Source organism: Colius striatus, chromosome 10 (assembly GCF_028858725.1).
Source record: "Colius striatus isolate bColStr4 chromosome 10, bColStr4.1.hap1, whole genome shotgun sequence".
In the NCBI taxonomy this organism is placed as follows: domain Eukaryota; kingdom Metazoa; phylum Chordata; class Aves; order Coliiformes; family Coliidae; genus Colius; species Colius striatus.
In genome coordinates this window covers 30,654,900-30,676,868 of record NC_084768.1, presented here as the reverse complement: position 1 = coordinate 30,676,868, position 21,969 = coordinate 30,654,900, and the positions used below count along the sequence as shown (strand labels likewise).

The 21,969-nt window shown below is 44.6% G+C and overlaps 1 protein-coding gene across 3 annotated transcripts in view; it reads right to left on the bottom strand.

Moving 5' to 3' along the window:
- ERI3 (ERI1 exoribonuclease family member 3) overlaps window positions 1–21,969 on the bottom strand; it is a 133,659-nt gene that overhangs the window by 106,231 nt on the left and 5,459 nt on the right. For 2 of the 3 annotated variants that reach the window (XM_062004009.1, XM_062004010.1), the window contains exons 2-3: window positions 17,536–17,810; window positions 2,135–2,251 (exon numbers count right to left, since the gene is read on the bottom strand). In XM_062004009.1, coding sequence (XP_061859993.1) covers window positions 2,135–2,251; window positions 17,536–17,787 — 369 coding nt within the window. In that variant the 5' untranslated portion in view covers window positions 17,788–17,810. Of the gene's footprint in view, window positions 1–2,134; window positions 2,252–17,535; window positions 17,811–21,969 lie in introns of those variants that run through there. The other variant, XM_062004011.1, reaches the window with a different exon arrangement.

Sequence of the window (21,969 nt, the reverse complement as noted above, 5' to 3'; positions counted from 1 at the left end):
AGTTTTACTTTTTTCTGATTCTCCTCCCTACCAGCACCATCTCACTCCCTGGACTTCATGGCAGCCCCTGCAACAGGCAGGAGGACTGCCAAGTCAGCAGGCACAAGGGCCATACTCTGCACCAAGCAGCATGGACCAACACAGTGGGAGATCTCCCAGGAGCTGATGGCTTTCAGGCTAGGTTTAAAACCAGCTCCCTAATACACACTGTTAATAACAGAGAACTTGCCAAACCTGGCAAGTTGGACCACTTTGCACCACTGCATTTTACACTATTCATTTTTACTCAACTCTGGACACGAGACATCAGACAGGTCAACAGCAGAGTCTGCAGCACAATACTGCAGCTGGGACACCCATGCCCATCCTGTGGACTCTTGCATGTGCACACCCAGCACACACGGCTTTGCTTGCTTGAGGGCTCCACACAGGAGACACAAACCCACAGAGACACAAAACAGCTGCTCCAGGGTCCTGAGAGCAAGAGAACACAGAGAAACTGTCACTGCCATGCAGGAGCATTAGATGAGCTCAGGATCCAGAGAATCTCAATGTCCTCACAGTGCAGCAGGCTGGAGGCTCCACTTGGCTCAGACAGCTACACCAAGCAAGTCATGCAGACTCTTGTGCAAGAATAGAGCTGCAACCTTTAGCAGTGAGGGGAAGGAAACAAAAGAGCAATTTCCAGAAAAAGGAATGGGAGTTAATGAGTGAGATGACTTGTCTCTAGAATTTACATGACTTGCAAAATGGACATTTTGGGCTCTACTCTAGAAGATGATGTTGATTTTAGCAAACATCAGGTGCAAGCGGTGAGATTTATCACCTTTGTATAAGCATATGACCAGCAGGTCTCTTGGGGATCAGGACAGCCAAAGTAGTCATCCAGCTTTCTAGCATTAAGGTTACAAACCCATTTCCCCTATAACCCTGTGTTTTCACACAGTTATAGCTTTCTGAAAGCCCCTCTCCTGGGAATATTGTTTCTGTGTTTCGTCTTTTTTTGTTGTTGTTAAGTTTAAATAAAATACCCTCAGATGGCTTTGAGTTACAAACGAATTTTTTGAAAGTATTTGCTTTTACAACATGGAAATATGGAAGGGGCTGGTTGGTCCTGGAGGGAACTCCACTTAACATTTTTCATCAAGTTAGTACACACAGGACAAGCACTTCAAGGGCTTAAACCCGCAGTCACGGAGATTGGGGAAAACACAGCATGGTGCTGGTGATCCCAGGGGGAAACAGGGACAGAAGGAAGAATTTGGATACACTGATTCCCACAGTCAGTACTTTAGTCACCGAGATGGACAACATCAAACTAGTGGAGTGACAGGGAAAAAAACCCCAAAGCAAAAGGAATTTAAACTTTGTTTTGATGGTCACAGCAGGGAGGAAGAATGCACTTGCAGAAACAGTTAACTTTCTCTGTTGATAAAAACCTCCAAACTAACCAAACCCCGTCCCCCTTTTCCTTTGAACCCTGAGGGATCACACTTACTGTCTTCATCCTCCCGTCTGTATCTGGGGAAAGGCAGTGACAGGTCGACAGAACCTTCCTCGGCAATGAGAGTAACCAAAGTAACACAAGAGGCCATTTCTTTAGCAACCATTTCAAGTGCCCCACAAGCACAACATCAAAAAGAAAGTCTTAAAAATACAGACATGGGATTCCTACCATTCTGAAGGACTCATCAGATCCCAACAGCCAGGCCCATGGAAGAGTCATTTAGAGCCTCTGAACCATGCAGCCATACACACTTTCTTGCCTTGGACCATGCTCTCTTTGACCTTCCCCACCACAGAACAGCACAGCAAAACCATGAAGAGCTCACAGACAGCCTACAGGATTTTGAGCACTAGCTACCATGACTGCCTTATTTTGTGGTGATCCAGTTAGATGTTCATTAGTCATAAATATACCTTAGTTAACAAATCATAGCTAGATTTAATCCAAAGTGAGGTCTTTATATGCTACTGCAACGACAAAAATGTGATTCCCTGTGTCCTTAACCAAAGACTGGCATGACACATTGCCTGGCAGCCACATTGTGAAGAGGCGACCCCAACCCCTGGTGCAATGGAAACCTGCTTCCCAGGAAGACTCTTGGAGCACCAGGGAACCTTTGCACTTTACCTCTGTACAGAAGGGCGTAAGCTGGGGATGCACCACAGGCTGAACATACATGTGAAAGGTGGATTCGATCTCCATCGTCCTGCCATTCAGCTTCAGGATAGGGAATTCGATGATTTCCTGAATAGGGCAAAAAGAAGAGCAGCTGTTCATTTAAAACAAACAAAAAATGAAGCTCAAAATGATCCTGCCTAGCAAGCTGGCTGTGAAAAGAGGGGCCTCATAGTCCCAAACAAAAACAAGCCCAACACAATGCTCTATGATGCAAGTGGGAGAGTGGTGCTGGAGCACAGAGAAGGATGATGCTGATGCTCACTGCAGCCAGGTCAGGCAGCAAGGAGGTCTCTGTGCTCAGCACTGCAATTGCACACATCACTGCCTAAGTTGAACCTAAGGAAGATGGTCTGGCACCACTGGCACACACTACCCTGGGAACATGGAGAGGTACTTGCAATGGGCTTAGGTCTGCTTAGCAGTGACATCCCAGGGGCTGTGCCCTTCCCAAAATCTGTCCCATCCACTCCACCTTGCCATCCTTTTGGTGGACACCACCAGACAGACAACAGGCACTACTGCATGAAGCACCTCTGCCCAGGAGAGGCTGAGGAGCATTGCTGGTAGCCCCTCCCAAATCCATCCCTATGGGATACAGCACAGCTTCATTTTCCTCTTTGTAGCAAATTTATGCTGATAGGGAAATAAAAACGTTCCTTCATCAGAAGAATGTTGAATTACTTGAATAATCAGCAATCAAAAATTTACATGGACCTGTTAATAAAAAGTTTAACCAAAGCCAGTCACGATGGATTTCTCAATTATTTAAAAATATACATGAAATTAAAAAAGCCAGTCACTGAATAAAAGCGATAAAATCCTTTGTGTTCACCCTTCTCCTTCTCCACTCCCTTTTCTCCTTCCAGTTTAATGTAAGAAGAGAAGTGACAATTTGTTTGGTGTCTTTAAAGAATAATTTGTCTATGTTATTTAATAGAGATGCATGGCACCAAGGTTCTGGAGTGCAAATGAGCCCGCTGAGTGATATCCATGCAACAAGCCTCTCAAATCACTTCTGGAGAGAAACAGAGAGAGGGAGAGAGAATAAAAAAAAATATTGCTTTTTAATATTCAAAAACAGTTTGCAAAATTTAATCAAAGCAGAGCAAAAGCTAACATTTTTACCACTTTGACATTTTTATTAGTGCTTTCATAAATTTTTAAAACATGAATGGAATTAGTTTAACAACAACAAAAAAATGCCTGAAAACATCTGGAAGAGACAAATAAGAAATAATAAAAAAGGAAACGACAAAAAAAAATCTAACTCCTGTGAGTAAAATTAGCATGTGGAAAATGCAGCCACTGCAGAGGAACTAACAGTTTTTGGACCCTGGTTGCAACCTTCACGACCCACAGGCGGAAATTATCTTGAGGTCATCCATATGAGCTGATGACATCACCGCCCAGGCAGAGGGAGGGCAAGAAGCTCGGTGGGTAAATGGAAACAACAAATAATTTAAATAGCCAGGCAAAACCCCCAACTTCCATGGTGGACAGAGGCCATGGCAGCAGCAGAGCAGCTCCCCGGAGCAGCAGGCACAGAGCCCAGAGCTGGGCACGTGGGGAGCACGTGCCGCCGAGATGGAAAGTTAGAAAGAAAACATTAAAATAAAACACAAGTGTTAACAGTGCTGAAGTGCCCAGGTGTAGACACCAAGCACTCAAGCTGCAGAGGACACAGAGCTTAATAATTTCCCCACAGTCAGCTGTGCCACACTCTGCACGTGCTGCGCAGACAAAGGCAGAGCAGAGCAGTGGGTTATATTCTTCCCCACAGCCAAACCACTCCACTGGGAATCACAAAGTTTCCCCAGGAAAGAGACAAAACTCAACCCATGGGCTGGAAGGGGAGGACAGCGAGGCAAAACACCTGAGCATTGCTCAGATTGCCTGTTACGGTGCAGCCAACCTCACCAGCTTCAGCCACCCAGAAGGACCCATGAAAACATGAGAAGCTCAACGTGAGTAACACTGGACACAGCTGATCCTCCCTTCAAAAGAGCTGCCACAGATAGGCTCTGAAAGCAGCAAATTTGTAATCAGGGGGAAAACAGACACAAAGTTTGAAGCTAATGGACTGTGTGTTGTAACAGTGTCAGGCTTAACCCTAGGAAAACACCACCCCATCCTTCAACCCAAGGCTGAGGCAGCCCGTTGCTCCTTAGGTATGCATCCCACCCAGGGAGTGACCATGGGGGCAGAGAAAGAGAAGCATTCCCCCTCCCAGAGAGGGACATGCACCGTCTGGATTTCACAGCAGGGCTGTGTTGCACCGCCCAAGATTGCTCCTAAGGGACCAGAAACGTCCTCAGGGGCCATCAAGTGGCTGGATGCAAAGCCAGACTGAAAGACAGCCCTGCCGCTGATCTGATACACAAAGGCGTCGCTCACTTTCCAGAACCAAAGGCAAAACCACACTTCCAGGAGGGTCGGAACAAGTCAGAGGAAATAAAAAGCTGTATTAAAAAAAAAATGTGGAAAATTTAACAATAGCCAGAATTACTACAGGTCTGTGGGAAGTGAGTGGCCAGGAGCAGAGGTGGAACCCCAGGAGTGACTCGAGCATCTTGAGAGAACGCACAACCACTCTTTTGGGCTTATTTGGTCAGTTTCAGCAAGTGGTAAAGGACTTTTCCCAAAAGGCTGTTTATCTGCATGCTTCCTATAGCAGAGATTTTTCCAGTCTCTGGCAGTGTTTGCTCCACTGGTATCTAAGGCAACAGATACCAGCCCCATGAAATCAGCCCCACTCCTCACTAACGACGTTAGCCAGTCCTGCAATGAAATTTAACCTGTGACACTGCTGTACTTTTCATTTAAACTTTCATTTGGAGAGAAGCAGTGTTTGGAGACCCTGCAGTTTGTCCTGCTAATAAAGACAAGTGTTGGGACCTTTAAAGGTGCCATTCATCTTTTGCCTTTATTAAATTCAATTTTCTTAAGCCCATGATACATCATGAAATTAAGAGTTGACATTCCTGCAGAAACAAAAATATCTATCAAACATAAACAGAAGAGGGGGGAAGAGGCCTCTATTACCAAGAATTTATGGCTTAAAGTTGATCTGCTTCCACTTTTTTTTCTCTCTCTTTTTTTTTTTTACAAGCATATGGTTTGTTTTAGGTATCCAAAATGCTATTACAGATCTAGAATTTCATTAGTAATTATTATGAAATGGTGAGCACTTAGACACACACACACACAACCCCCCAACAGACCGTGATGCAGGAAAGCAGCCGGGCGCTCTCTCATGTTTCACAGCAGCCCAGTGAGCTCAACACATTCAGCTCCATCTCCACTACCAACAACCCTCACTGCTTCTTCCCAGGTGGGAAAGGTGGAGGAGAGCAGCACAAGGGAAGTAAAAGGAGAGGTTCATTGATGCTTTCTTTATCAGAGCCTGATCATCCATAAGCATTACCTTGAGACCCTCACCCATTCCCACTTCCAACACTGCATACACGTTCCAACTTTGGCTGTGATTTGTACCAGAAGCACTTGGGGCTTCTAAGTCTTTTTTTTTCTTTACCCCTCCTCCTCCAGCTTTTCCTTATAGCACAACCAGAAGTTATGGACGTGCTGAAATAATGCTGAGGGTGTCCAGAGGCTGCAAACAGCCGCGAGCTACCAGAAGAACAAATGTACCCATTTGAATTTTGCGAGCATTGCAATTAGGTATTTTATTTAGCACTGCAAAGTAACTTGAAAGGAAATCCAGGATTCGAACCACCAGCAATAAATAAGCAGCATTTTATTTTCCTTTCATTGTCATGAAAAGTTGAACATGTTTTCTGTTGAGAAATTCTGCACGCTGCTCCCAATTACAGGCATTTGCATTTATATTGTTGGAACACAGAGCTTCTAAAATCAATATTAACACGCTTAAAGAAAAAGACATTGGCACCCTGTCCCTCCCCTCAGCTGTGCCCCCAAACACAGTAACAATAGGAATCCACAGAGCCGGAGGCTTACACGGATCCATTACCGGGTCCACTGTCTTCATAACAATCCTGTGTTTATGATTTCACAGTACTTCAAGCAAACATATGTGACAGCTTGTTCAGAATTTTTGCCTCTACCCCTGCCCCTTTCCCCAAAAAAATATTTCCCTCCCCAGAATAGAGGTTCCAGGTGGAAGCTTCCCGTGTGACCTGGCTGTCCCAAGGCGGAGGGCTGAGCAGCAGCAGGAGGCTGCAGGGTAACTGGACTGGCTAGGGACTTCCTTTTAAGGGGGATTTGAAAAATTCATAAGGGCATGTGAAAGCACTGCTATAAACCCAGCCTTTCCTTACCCAATTGTCCTACACAGAACTCCCCTACCTTTAATGTCTGAGTGGGGATGCACAAATTCAGCTGTCTTGATGATCCCGCTAATAAAAGAAACGAAAAAGCACATGACTACACACGCTAAATAATTTCCTGTCAGGGACATATCTCTCCAGTCTGGGGAAGAAAGCACTTGAAGTTACACTAATTCCCACAGAGAAATGTTTTTGCTTACGCTTCTGGATCTGGAGAGCACTAACATCATTACATGAAAAGAATACAGTGTCCAGCAAGAACTTCCTGGCTCTCAAAACCTTTTAATCCAGAAGCCCAAGTACAAAGTGGACCCGGCAGGCTTCAGGACATCGAGTCGTATATTTGAGGAAGACAGTGTGGCCTGTTTGGTTCAAACACTATCAGAGAATAATTTATCCCTTACTCCCACCCCCACGTGAAGAAGTTTAATAAACACAAGAATAAAAGATGCCCATAAAAATCAGAGCTGACTGTTCAAAATGCAATAAAAACAAGCAGAGGCTGTTGAGGGAAAGGGATTTTTTTTTTTTCTGATAAGGAAAAGCATAAAACTTCCTTCCAAAAGACCCTTTTACACCTTCAAAAAACATAAGGGCAGAAGAAGCAAGGGAGTCTCCGTGGAGGGACAGAGCCTTGGCACCAGCTCATTTTGTTCAGGGATGCTTCCCCCCATTGCTCTTAAAAGAAAATAAAAAAAGTCATTTTATGCACAAGGAGCTTATTTCTTAAACAAACACTCGTGTTTTTGATTTACACCACGGGCTGCTCCTAAATAATTTATGGCGGGTTAAATTTATTGCACAGCCCTGGCCGGCTGCAAATTCGAATTGCCAAATAATTAGATTTTAGGGCAATGCTTATAAATTATCCGCCGATTTGTCCGGACTTGTTTGTCAGTTGCTTTGTGCTTCGGGTCATCTTTGGCATTTCACTGTTTGTGTTTTAATTGCTGATTTACACTTTGACAGATGAGAGTTGATGCCTCCAAGACCGGGGAGGGGGCGGGGGGTTGAAGAGCAGGAAGAATCAGAGCTTTTAAAGCCTTGTGATTTTCCTTTTTTTTCCAAGGCAATTAAAATCGAAAAGGGACATAGTAAGGACAGCACTGGCCTACCAGAGCTGCCTCCCCAGTTTCTATCCTCTGCCTTAATTATTATTTTAACCAAAGCCGTTTCCAAGTGAGCAGCCTTGCACTGGCCCTCAGGGGCCGTAACCGAGATGACCTCATAGGTCTTTTCCACACTTCTAAATTTTGATTAAACTAACCAAAACAAGCACTAGAAAGGCAACACCTCTGCAGTGGGGGACAGCAGGACTTCTGCTGACTCAGGGCTATGCTGACTTTCCATAGGATGCCTACCTGTATTTACAATGAGGAGTCTCTCAGTTCTTCTGTCCTGGGCAGGTTACTCTGTGTGCTGATTAACCCTGTCAAAATGTCTTTGGGGAAACAGCTGACCCTGAAATTTCTTTTTCCATCATTGCCTGGCTTCAAGTACACATATGCACACAGTCAAAAATTTCATACATTTAAACAGCTGCCACATCCTGGAAAAACATCCTGGAAGGGAAATACACATCAAAATCAAACCACAAGAGAACTGTCAGGAACATGGGTAAGATGATGTGAAGACAAATTCTGCTGCCTGATCATTGAATATCCAAGGCCTCTTCCTTTCCCTTGCTCTTAGGTGAACCTCACTACCTACCTGCAACACTCAGGCACCGGAGCCCACTGCCAAGGCTGGATTTCCTCAAAGATAACATTTGAGTTGCATTCTGGGTTCTGCACCAGCATCAAATCCAGCTCCTATTTCCCAGTGCTCCCTTACAACTGTGAGGGTGAGGGACCATTTCTCTTTCTTTAATAGAAGCTGAAATTCCCACCTAATCACATGCCTCCAGGAGCCTGAGCTTTAAGAGAGACATCTAGTCCATGCACCTGCCTGAGGGCAGCATCACCTCCCCCTAAATAATTTCTGACTTTGTCTAGGCTGTTTTTACAGACTCCAATAAGAGAGACTCACATGCTCCCCAGGCACTCTATCCTCCTGTTTCATTAGTCTTATCATTGGGAAGTTTTTCCTAATGTCTAATCAGAATTTCCCCTGCTGTTGTTTAAATTCATGACTGCTCTTCCTACCCACAGTGGACTCAGACCAGAACATTGTCTTTCTCATTTTTGCAACAGAAGACCTCACCATACATACCCTTCTCATCACTGCACTGAACACTATCCCACTGCCATGCTGTCTGCACCTGGAGCTGCATTTTGCAGATCCCTGGTCACAGTCACTGTTTCTATTTGGCCCCTCAACAAAATTCTTGATAGCCATTTGCTCCCAGTGTGGTTCCTGCCTCTCACCATCAACAACATCTCACCTTCCAAAACCTACAAAACTATTTTGATCTTTCCAGCTACACCTAGACATCAAGAATGAGGCAGAAGCTTCTTTCTCTTTCCACATCTGGGATGAGTAATATAGACTAGGAGACATCAACACTTCAACTTCTTTCCTCAAGCGCTACTGACAGATACTTAACCACCCAGAAAACGTCCAATGACACAGCCAACAACAATTTAGCTTGACAGTTTGGGAAAAGTTTAGTACTCAAATCAGGTTGAAAACAGTACACATGCATTTCCAAATATTACCTTTCCACTGCAAGATATCTACACAATATCCTTTTTCACATCCACTCCTTTCTAACGTGGGCAACCAGCTGTACAGTCCCTGTTGCAGAATTACCAAATCATTTCAAGACCCAACCTCTTAACCTGATATTGAGCAGCACAAATGATCAATGTCCGCAGCAACACTAAAACATCTGGGATGGGTAGAAAGGGTATGTTACCGTCTGTAAATGAACACCCAGGGTTTTACAGACATCCCAGCTTAGCTGCTGGTGGCAGTGCATTTCTGCCTGGTAGAGAGGAACTAAGTAATGTAAGGAAGGGCTTTTTTTGCCAGCTGACAAGTGCATAGACCAACAAAGACAATGTAGGGATGGCTGCACAGTCAGCTTGGCATAAAGGGGAAGAAAAGCACAAGACTTAGGCATATCCTGTGCTCTACTCACCAAAAGAGCCAAGCTGCACTTTATCAAGAAGGTTTTGTTGGAAATTAAGACAAGACAATCCTAATAAAACAAAGACCATTCCTCAGGAACTACAGCAGCCCGAAGAGCAGTGTCCCCGTGCAGCACTAGACAGATGCCACAGCATGGAACAACGCTGCCTGTTTGTAAAACACCATTCTGGGAGGGATGTGAAATACCCCTCTACCTCAGAGACTGCAAAAGAACAGCAAGCGCAGACTTGACCAACAACCATAGAGGGCCAGACACGTGGCAGGATAAGGGCAGTGAATGTACAAACCTCTAGCACCTGTTCCCTTCCTTTCCCTTCACGTGGGGTGAGCATTTCCAGCGGCACACATTACCCTTGGCAGCAGCTTTACAGAGAGGTGAACCTTTCCGCATCATACAGCACACTTGCACACTCCCGAGCCAGCCTGGATCTTTTCTTTTCAGGGTGACTGCCGCTCAACTACTTTCTGCTGTAACAACAAGTCTACTTAACTTTGCAACTTGTCACCTAAACGATGTGTAATGTTTGCACAGTTAAGGATACAGTGTTCAAACAGCACAGGTGGGGAATTGCACGCCGGGATGCATAACTGATGCGGGGTCTGCGCACGCTGAGAGGGAAAGGGCAACATGACTGATTGCTTTAAAGTAGTCATCTCATCGGCCTGTCAATAACCAGATGAAAGCTAAGCAGGTTGGGTCAGGTTAGGACTGCAGCCACCTGAGTGACTTGGTATTTTAGGCTTGTTGCTATAATAACGCTGGGTTAATAACTTTAAAGAAGAAGCTGCTTTGATTTTATTCTCTTTCTTTTCTTCACACATCAGACGCCTTCCCTGGTGGTCTCATAGTTGTGCTCTCCAGGAAAGTTGGGTTCAGTAACTGTTCATATTCTCTAGCTCATTGAGTTTTAAATAAATACAGCTAATTCTTTTGCCTGAAGCCATAACCCACCCTGTCAGATTCTTACGGGTCACAGCAAGGTTTTCCCCACTTACCGGGAGAATCAGTGAGGTCTCCGAGGCAAAATGCTGTGGAGAATGTAGCTTTTGAGGGTTACACTGCACCTGGTGTCTCAGACCCTGCAGAAGCCCTTCTGAAACACTGCTCTTCTCTCTAAATCCTTTAAAATAAAGCCATTATTCCCCATATTGGTCAAAATCAAGACTTTGCAATAGTCCAATGGAATTACAACGAAGCACATGACACATGGAAAATGTGACTAAAAAGAGAAAGGCATCTCTTTAACTGCAGATGCACCTTGTAGGATGCTAAGCTATGGATATTCACCTGCTCTTCACAAAAGTTTTGTTAGGAGGAACTAGCTACAAGGCCTCAAAAAGCTGTTTCAAAAGACTGTTCAAAAAAACTAACACAAACGAGAAAACTAATCTGAAACAGCTTTTAAATGAAATATTTCTTGCCACTCCAGGAATTTAAAGCATTCTGACATACGAATGGTGTAACAGCCATAATTGCCAAAGAGATGAGAAACATCTATTTTTACTTACTTTTAGCAAAAAAGAAGAGGGGGAAAAAAAGACTTTAAGCCACTCTTACATACAGTTTTTATGGCATTCCTCTAGAAACAACATTGTAAGAAGCTGAACTGAGAACTATGTGTCTAAAACTACACTCCAGCCTAAGCTGCATGAAGACAGGTAATTGCAGATTAATATTCCACTGTAATACTTAGACACAAGAGTACTGAGTTAAAGTTGCCATGGGAAACAAGCCTGAATTTCTTCATTTTTCAGCGATTCACCATCATCCTTAATAAAGGTTTTGGCAGGTGATTTCTAATGCACTGAGCTTAACAGCCACACACACAAACCATGCAAGAAGAAAAGCTGCTACGCAAGGATGTCTAGATAGAATAGGCAGGCACAGGCATATCTCCATTATCCGCCTCTGGGTAGGGTTGTGACAATCTCTGTTACTGTGTGAGCTACCTTCTGCATTCCCATCCTGGCCTTCAGCTAGGATTGCCTTGATACAGACTTCACAGAGCACTTGTTGAAAAGTACACGGAAGATGCCTCACAGCCTGCTTCCGAGCACACCAGTGGTCCCTCCAGAACCTTCTCCTGCCACAGGTTTGTGATTTCAGGGACATATTCCCCCTAGAAAGTCCTCTGAGCCCCCCATGCTGCTCCCAAGGCAGCTTGCCTATACTCTATCTGCTCACCCTGAGTAGGGAGCTCAGCAGGGTCTGCACATCTGTTGCTGCCGCCTAAATTTGGTGGAAATCAACATCCATTCTCATTACAAGGCCAGTCTATAAATCACAGCATCTCAGGAGGAGAGACACAATGAGTTGTCTCTGCCATGGGAACAAAACCACGGCTAGAGCAGTGCAGGAGGAAGAGAGGCAGTGATCATTTCAGCCACTCCAGCTGCACCTGCCTGCGACTCTGAGCCACAACCACAAGACTGATGTTCAGGGGAAAAATGCCTTTAATGCTCTTTTACACTAGCACTCAAGGAAACACAGCCTGAACCTAGTTTAACCTTGTCATGCATGTGTACTTAATATTATCCTACAGGCTCCTGTTTGTTAATGTGCTTTTGCCAGACAGGTAATGTACTATGATCATCCAGACTTGTTTGTACACTTGAAAAACAAATTAGTAACTCAACATATGCTTATTCACAGTCTCAATGTTTACGTTGAAAATGTAAGTGATGTGCTTATTAAGTGATATATTTATTAGTATGTCCAGTTTCATTTGACAGCAAACATAATTAAAGACTTTCCCCAAATATCAAAATGCAGGATAAACAGACTGGAAGTATGTAGGACACAGTAAAGAAAAATACAAAGATATTTTTGTACTTCCAATGTGCTGCTTAAGAAAACAAGAAGAGTGTTGTCTGCAAACAATCTATTCTTCTGTCTTCAACAGTTCACAGAATCACCAAATCTCAAGGGCTGGAAGAGACCTCAAAAGATCATCCAGTCCAACCCCCTGCCAGAGCAGGACCACCCAGAGTAGGACACACAGGAACTTGTCCAGGTGGGTTTTGAATGACCCCAGAGAAGGAGACTCCACAACCTACCTGGGCAGCCTGTTCCAGTGCTTCCTCACCTGAACAGTGAAGAAATTCTTCCTTGTGTTTCTTTGGAACCTCTTCTGTTCCAGCTTGTACCTGTTGCTCCTTGTTCTATCATTGGACATCATTGACAACAGCCCGGCTCCATCCTCCTGACACCTGCCCTTTATGTATTTGTAAACAATGATGAGATCACCCCTCAGTCTCCTCCAAGCTAAAGAGCCCCAGCTCCTTCAGCCTTTCATTATAAGGGAGATGCTCCACTCCCTGAATCATCTCTGTGGCCTGGTGCTGAACTCTCTCCAGCAGCTCCGCGTCCTTCTGGAACTGAGGGGCCAAAAACTCGACACAATATTCCAGGTGTGGTCTCACAAGGGCAGAACAGAGGGGGAGGAGAACCTCTCTGACCTACTGCCCACACCCCTTCTAGTACACCCCAGGATGCCATTGGCCTTCTTGGCCATGAGGGCACATAGTTGGCTCATGCTCATCCTGCTGTTTACCAAGACCCCCAGGTCCCTTTCCCTACACTATTCTCTAACAGTTCATTCCCCAGCCTGTACTGGTACATGGGGATATTCTTTCGCAGATTCTTTACACTTGCCCTGGTTGAATTTCCTCTGAACATTTCATACCTTTCCTTACAGAGAGTTTGGAGGAGGCTAATTTCTAATTCACAACCCGTCATCACATTTGAGTGAATGTGACACTAAAGTCAAGTACCTGAAAACACTGACATGAAAAAAAGCAACTTTATCATTACGAAAATCTCATTTAGCAGGTGTCCTGGCTTCAGATGGGGCAGAGTTAATCTCCCTAGTAGCTGGTACAGTGCTGTGTTTGGGATTTACTGTGAGAGCAATGTTGGTAACACACTGAGGTTTTAGCTGTTGCTCAGCACTGCTTATCCTAAGTCAAGGACTTCCCAGCTTCTTGTGTTCTACTAGCAAGGAGGTGTACAAAGAGCTGGGAGGGAGCATGGCCAGGACAGTTGACTCAAACTAGCCAAAGGGCCATTCCACACTATATGAGATGTCATGCTCAGTATGTAAATTGGGGATAGGGGAGGTGTGTGGGGGGTGGCCAGTGGAAGAGGGGGCCATGGGGTGGGGGGAAAGAAAAAAAATCACTGCTTGGGCATCAGTCTGGGGCTGCTGAGCAATTGCACTGTGCACTACTTGGCTTTCTTGTGTTTTACTTTACTTCCTTGTTATCTTCCTTTTCCTTATTGTTATTACAATTTCATTTTGTGTTTCCATTACTAAACTGCTCTTATCTCAATCCATATGTTTTAATTGTTTTGGTTCTCCTCTCCATCCCACTAGAGGCAGGGAGTGAACGAGCTGCTGCTGGTACTTAAGTCACTGGCTGAGGTTAAACCACACCACAGCATAGCACCTCCTAGGTCCAGCTCCTTCTGCCAGGTCAAGTGTCTCATACTCTCTGAGACCTGCAGGCAGCAGATATGCAAAGCTTGAATTGTATTTGGTTTTCATTTAAGGGGCTTTAACAGATTACAGGAGAGATGAACTTCTTTTGCAGAAGCTTAACTTCAAATTCAGCTTTGAACAGACCTGATCTCTACCTTCAGAATTTTTACATTTAAAAAAATGATTGTTTTTCATCCACTCTGCTGAAGTTCAAGGCAAGGTACTTGGCTTACTGACTGAAAGAGACACAGAGGCACACCCACTCACTGCATTAATAAAATAAGGTTACAGGCAGCCACGGATCTGAGCCTGGGGAGCTCCTTAACACAGTCACTGAAAGCACTGCCCACCATAAACACTGGTATATACAAGGACAACAAGACAAAAGAGCAAGGCTCCCACTTATTAATGCATCTTCTCTTATGTAGCTAAAGCACCATATGTACCTGTTTGTACTGGCTAACACCATATAAAAGAAGCAGGTGCTTACAAACTCTTAGCAGACAGTAAAGGGAAAAAAAGTCAGTGCTAGAGCTGAAAACCAAAGCACACTATCACTGTTGTGGTCCAAGGTCCATCACCTTCCAGGGAATGACAGCTCCCACCTGACCCCACTGGGCTTTGGATCAAATTCCAAAAGCACAAAGTAAGCTTTAAAGAGATGAGGCTGGTCAGCCATAAACATCCCTTACTGCCAACCCCTATGGACCTTTGGTTGGCTAAAATACTACATGACACAACCCGTGCCTCTACTCTTTCAGGTTTTCCCATCTATCCCATCCAGGGCAATGTAGTTAAATCCCCACATTCTTTTCTCTCTGGGACAGTCTCATTATTTATAAATGTATCCAAAAAGCCCATAAAGCTAAGTTGCTGCTTTGTGCACATAGACATGCACTTTGACTTTGGGGCACATCTGATAAAAGCCATCAGAAGCCAGCACTGCAAAGATATTCCTTCTGTGGGTGTAGGGCAGGGAACATGAAAGACCGCACTCAACCCAGAGGTGGTAAAGCAAAAGGCAGCGGCCATGAGGTACTTAGCCAGCAGTGCCAGACACTGCAGGCACGACATGGACAGCTTCCCAGGGGAATACCAGTCCTTGACCCTCCTTGATCCCCATTACAGAGGCCATACCATGAGACCTCGGAGAGAGATCAGGCAGCATGAAAGGGAATGGAAATGAAGGAGTCTTCAGGGCTACCGAATGATCATGAAGGACGTTCCCTGGGATAAAGCCAGTGAGGCTGCCAGTTGCAGAAAGGCACAAGTAAATACAGTGGGAGGGGGAGCAGATGTAGCAGTCCCACACCTTAGTGTGGATAAAAAGATATCTCTTTTCATAATTTCTGATAAGAAGCCAGAATATTTTGAAGAGCAGTTAGTGAGACACGTGAAGTGTACAGCACAGTGGCAAGTGCACTCTATAGGACTTTTAGGCTGAGCTGCCTAAATTTACAACATTGTCAACCCACTTAAAGTAATCTGGATCTCAGCTTAGCTCTGCATGTGCAGCCTCCTTGTCAAAACCCAATGAATTTGAACTTCATTGTGTCTAGACTTCTGTTTTGCAGGTACTGAAGAAAAAAAGATTAGGATTACAGTGAAGAGCAGCATCTGACCATTCCTAGCTCCCAGGTCTGTGCTCAGACAAAACCTCCCAAACCTGTTTGCTATTGCTCTAGTGAAATACCTTGCCCCTAAAAGCTTGCACAAGATATCGCCGAAATACACAGCATAGTTTGCTCATAGTGTCATACAGCCCAGCAGTGAAGAGGACAAAAGCCATGCTGGTCAGCAAAAAGCTATGATGTTGGGGTATCAACTGAAGCCTCATTTTATGAAAGTTACCCAGTTGTAGCAGGCACCTTCAGCTTTTCCAGATACACCGATTCCCATGTAGCAAGAGCCATTTCTTTACTCGTCAAACTAATTTGTTGGCAAAGACATTGAGAGACTGACAGCTCTTTCCACACACAATATGATGCAGACAGACACTGAACACAGCAGACTGGAAAAACAATAGTGAAGAACATCTCCACCTTAAAGGTGCTATCTCACCAACAAAATATATAGCAGATCTGCATTGGCCCAGACCATTACTTTCCTTGGCAAGGACTTGGGGACAAAGCTCCTTAAAACAGTAGTAATCGTATTCCACTCATGCTCCTTTTTACTGCCAGCTGTAAACTAGCACCACATGCATCATGGTTTTGCATCAAAATGTGCACAGACCAAACCCATATCCAAAGGGACAAGGTAGATCCAATTTACAGCTTTGACAGGTCTGTGTACCCGAGGCAGAGCGTGCACAAAATAGCCCAACACCTCACTTGGAGAGCAGTTAAGACCCTGCAAGCAGAACTGGATGCAGAGCCACAGCAGCCTCCCACAAAGAACCAGCAAAAGAGCAAGGAATTTGCTGTCCATTTCTCAAGTAACAGGAGAAGCAGGTGGCACTCACCAAGGCACTCCTGGGGAAAAGGAGTCAAGTTTCATCCTAACTTGCAGCATCCCTTTGACAGGACATACATAAGGGAAACCACTGCTGCACTGGGAGATGAACACTGTACCAAGGGACTTCAGTAATGAGGTACCATGCTGAAAACTACTTTGCCTTTAGCATATTTGAGACAAAGCAAAAGGAAGTTCTTCTGACCCAACGTATATTTTACCCACAAGACCTGTAAGAGGCCAACTGCTTGGCAGAGGAGGGTGAGAAGTCCAAGTTCGATTTAGAGACTCAGAAATTCTGTTGATTACCAATCCAATGTTGGGTTGTTTTCTTCCTTTTTAGCACGGTTTTCTAATTTAAATGGAAAACTTAGGCCCATTCTGCCAACAACTGAAAATGTATTTACTAATATGCTCTATGTTACTATGGAAGAACCGTGCAGAAATACTTCTGTATTTCATCTGGATCTCTGTATGCCTCAAGTGGCAGGGCACTGCAAAAATCTATCTGAAGCTCAACTCTTCTTGTAACATTACACTCCATAGTTAACACACAGGCAAGATAACTTCAGCAACATCGACAGCTCCAAACTACTGTTCCTCTCGACTTGGAAGCATCATTATGTTGCACATATTCAGATCATTCAATTCTTTTCTTAAAGCTGTTGGCTACCAACAGCCTTTTTCCCTGCAGAATGAAAAACAAGGTTGCCACGAGTACTCTGCTAATGCAGGTTGCCAGACAACTATTTTTAGACTCAGGCAGATGACAAGCAAACATGACTTAAAGATGTTTTCAGTAACACACGAATTGTCACTTCTTTTCATTTAATTCCCACTAAGGGTCCTGGCACTGCTCCTGAGAAAGCAAATGACTGGCAAGAGCCCTCGAGGATCAGTAACAGAGAGGTGGGACAAACCAGAGAAATGAAGTAAGCCACCACTGTGCTTTTTCTTCCATCTCTTGGTACCGCAGTAACAATTTGCAAGGAGATAATTAACTGTATCGTCTATTTACCTGAGGATGAATCTGTGGTTTATCACACGTAGCCTCAAAATCCAGCACTAAGAAGTAGTGATATCTCTGTGGAGGGAAGGATGACATTGCTGCCATGGAAGCTCCAAAGCCGTGGGACGCCAGTTTCCTGCTTACGATGGAGCTGTACCCTTTGAGAACACCAGCTGGGAAGAGGGAGCACACAGCTTGTCTTGCCCTTGGAAGTAAGTTTTGGGGAAAATGTGTTGCTCCAGTATGGAAGAGCGCTAGCATTGAACATCCAGAGGCATCTGAAACTGAAGAGAAACTCACGTTACTCATGCACACACACATCTCACCCTTGCTGGTTCTCTTCACTGCCCTCCTCTGACAGGGATTTCCTCTGTGCTTCCCGGTGGAGGTTCCAGCATCACAAACCTGAAATAACACAGTAACCTGCTCTAACCACAACAAATGACATTTGGACTGAGCTCTGGGTGTCCAGAATCACAGGCAACTAGAAATTAACCTCTGCAAACAGCATTAAATTAAGAACTGAGAGACACACAGCAGCCATGGCTCCAGGCACCAGATCACATCCCCCTGCTGAACCTTATCACCGTGGAACACAACACAAACCACTTAAAACACAGCAAATCTGATCTAAAACCCCATTGACATTTCTGAGGAGGCCTTTCATCTTTTCATACACAATGCAACTTCTGATACATGGTAGGAATTAAATACAGCAATACAGATGTCAAAACTACAACCCATCCAAACAGCCTGGCCCTGAAACACCTGTCAGTTGCACTGAAACTTCTCACTTCCGTAACAAATCCACACATCTGGTGGCTGGAAGGAGATTCCCCAGAGAAGTTCTCATTTGTTGCATGTACAATGTTTCTTAGAGATGCAATTCTATTGCTACACTTGATTTCTTACTTCAGGGATCCCTCAGAGGAGTGTATCTGTTCAACAACGAACCCACAGGTGAACTGCAGGGACTGCAGGAACTGTAAAATGCAAGCAGGACTCTACAGGTTACAGCCTCCCTCCCAAAGATTCACATAGCCATCACCTTCTGATGCTTCTTTTTAACAAACAGTGTTTAATACATTACATTGTCCATGCAAGATTACTTGGATTTTCCTCCCTACCCTTTTTCTTTTAAAAGATTGCAGGAAGATCTTGACAGGATTGTTACTGCTCAGTGCAGGTCAGCCTTGGGGTTAACAGATTTATTGAGATGACAGTTCAAGCACAACTCATAGAGGTGTTACATAGCTGAGTACACTGACTCATAGCAAAACAGACCAACAGCAATAACACAATCCTCTTGAACATGGATAAAAGTATCCCCTCTAACTGTCACATGCACACACCTCGCTATGTAGGTGTTTAAATCCATCTCCAAGGTTGGTCCCGCTGTTCATGGATCCGGGCAAGAGCTCCATTGTGCCACACATCACCCACCCACCCACAAGGTCTCTGGGCTCGGCCTCCCCACACTCATGCTCGCTTTCCACTCTGTGGTGGGGGGCTGGAAACACCCAGCATCACACACGGGGTCGACACAGGTGAGGCCAAACAGGGGACCGGTTGCCCACGAACAAAGTTGCTGTTTGCACACAATATGGCATTTGCTCTCTCCTATTTGTTAGTCCGTCAGGTAAATAACGCACGTGCCAAAACACACACTTAATGAGGTAAATAATATGCCTTGAGTAACGGCTAAATCTGTATTTACCTGTGAGACCAGAGAAACTCGGAAGGACCAGATTAGGAGATAATTGCGATTGAGCAGGTTGTGTACTTGGAGTAAACATGCATTTGGTAACCTTCCCTTTCCAAGGCTGTGAGTGAAAAGCAAAAATCAAAGCAGTTGAGATGTTTAAGACGGAGCCAGTGTCCATGCTGTCAATCTCATGGCGTAAATGCATTCCTACTTTGTGACTTTCAGGTTTTGGGGGGGGCTGTTTGCTTTCATAAAGCAGTGTGCCAGGCAGCAGGTACCCAGAAAACTGAAACCTCAAGTTACAAAACTCTAACAAAGAGCCCAACATTGCATTTTTCCTGAAGAGGCTCAGTTCTACCTATTGCTTTTCCATCTACAGCTTTTACTGTCATTAATAAATGCATTACAGCCAAATAGAAGTTAGTTATATTCACTTCTAACCTGCCCCAGATAAGATATATTTAAGGTATACGTGCTTTAAATCTTCAAGCTACCAGCTATGAATCTAAAGGCCTACCACAGCAAATATAATATCTCAGAATAAAGCAGCTTGCAAGTTAGTTGCAGTAAAACCTGGTCTCTAGTCTACTGCATAAAGTAAAATATACAGTTGGAGTGGGGGAGGCAGGCAGGCAGGCTCCAACCCCTATATCAAACACATGCAATAAAACATACATTATCCACCCACACAGAGCAAGATCAGTACCTCTCTAATGTATCTTAACTGGCAAGACTAGGGCATCAGACATGATCTCCACCAATCTTCAGGCTGGCCTGCATCAGGCACGGTGGTGCAGAGGTTCCCAAGGCACCAAGTCCACATGGCAAAGGCAAATTGGCCATCTCAGCAGGGTTCAGGCACGTCACCACCGCTTCAGACCCCAGCAGGTCTGTGTTACACAGGTACTGTGGGACATCAGCACAGGGAATAACAGCCAACATCTAGTGCCTGTTTACACTAACAACTTCTGCAGGTGGTCCATGTCTAATGACAGGATCAGGCTCCCCATCCTAAAAACAGCCTTCCTCCCCATTTTCCCATGTAGCAGAGGGAGGGATGCTCTGAACAAAGGGGCAGGGGTGGGGTACTGCATGTTGATTCACCTACACAGATGGCATACAAATAAGAGCAACCCCACTGCAAAACTGCATCTTCAGCCAAATGAAGTTTTAACTGCATGTTTACCCAGCCACTGCTCTAGGTGCCCTGGGAAGACCTCACATCATCTTCTTTGGCAAGGTCAGAGTGCCTCAGAGCACAAGATAGCTGGTGAGCAAACACACTTTATTAGAAGTCATGTAAAGCATTTATAACAGCTATGACAATGCAAAGCACTAGTAATTATCTCTTTTTTTCCCCCCCAACTGACAACAAGGCAAGCAACACAGCTTCAAAAACGAGAAACCTGCCTCTAACCATATAAATCCACATGTTCAGTGATTCTGTTTCCAAAGCTATGTAAAACACCACAGATATATATTTCTTATGCACACAGGGTCAGATTATAATCTCAGACAGTGCAAGCTGTCACATCTGGCATTCAACCCTACCAGGTTAATATTTCATATTGCACAGCTCCAACTCCTTACACAGATACACATGAAATGTAATGGGACCACAAACTGAGGCTGGACCTCGGGAATTATTTTGACAGATTGTATACAGAGCTAGGAAATGTGATAGCATTTTGCATTTGTAACACCCAATAACAGGGGAAATGGCCACACGTGTGGTGGGTTTGGGCTGGAAGACAAAGTCCACGTTGTGTGACACGTGACATCACTAGCTATAATCAGCAAGGACATCAGCTGCAGGTAACAAGCTCAGGCCAGCCATAGCTCTTGCTTGTTAATTGTCCAAGCACACCATACAGTTTGATCACTAGCAAGTACAGAAAGCCAGGAGAAAGGCAAGTGCCAGTCATGGCCAGCAGCTTGCCATGGACCTCAATGAGCACAAAGCAGAGGAGCTGCACTGGCAGCTCTCTTGCACCCCAGGCTTCCCACTGGGTAAGCTGCTCAGGGGCAACTATGAGCAGGAAGGAACAAAGTGGGCAACTCCTGCCACATGAATAACACCAGTGACAAAAGCGAGCAGGGCATTTCAAGTACTCTCCAGCCTGCAGGACAGCCTCAAAGCCACATACAGAGACGTGCACCACGTGGGCTGCAGAGGATCCACGTTCATCAATGGTGAGACCAATTCACCTACAAACTCGAGCTTAAAGGGCTCTTTGCAGATAACATTAACATTTTTACAAACATATCAAATTAAAAATCACCTGGCAGCAAGAGAAGGTATAACTTCAACAGCTTGCCTTTAAATCAAAACCATTCCCCTTCGCTGTCTGGTTTGATGAGGTGAAGTAAGGAGGGGGCAAGGCAACAGGTCAGGTTGGAAGGGTGATCTAAGAAATGGTATGTTTTACAGAGCCTCCATTTCCACGTTGATGACTTTGTTATGAGGATATGTCCCTCCACTGTGTTAAAAAAAAAATTCAACCACACAAAAAATCCCTACAGTAAAGAACAAGACACTTAAAACTAAAAAATACAAGTTGTTTTTGGGAGTCACACACTTCAGCTTATTCCCTGTGCAAAGCCTGGCCAGGCACAACTGGCCTCCCAACACACAACTGAACTCAAGCCTAGAACAACCAAAACCAATCCAAAATGTAAGTCAGGTTTGTCTTATTTTATTATAGTGTCTTATTTTATTAAATCATAAATATAAAGAG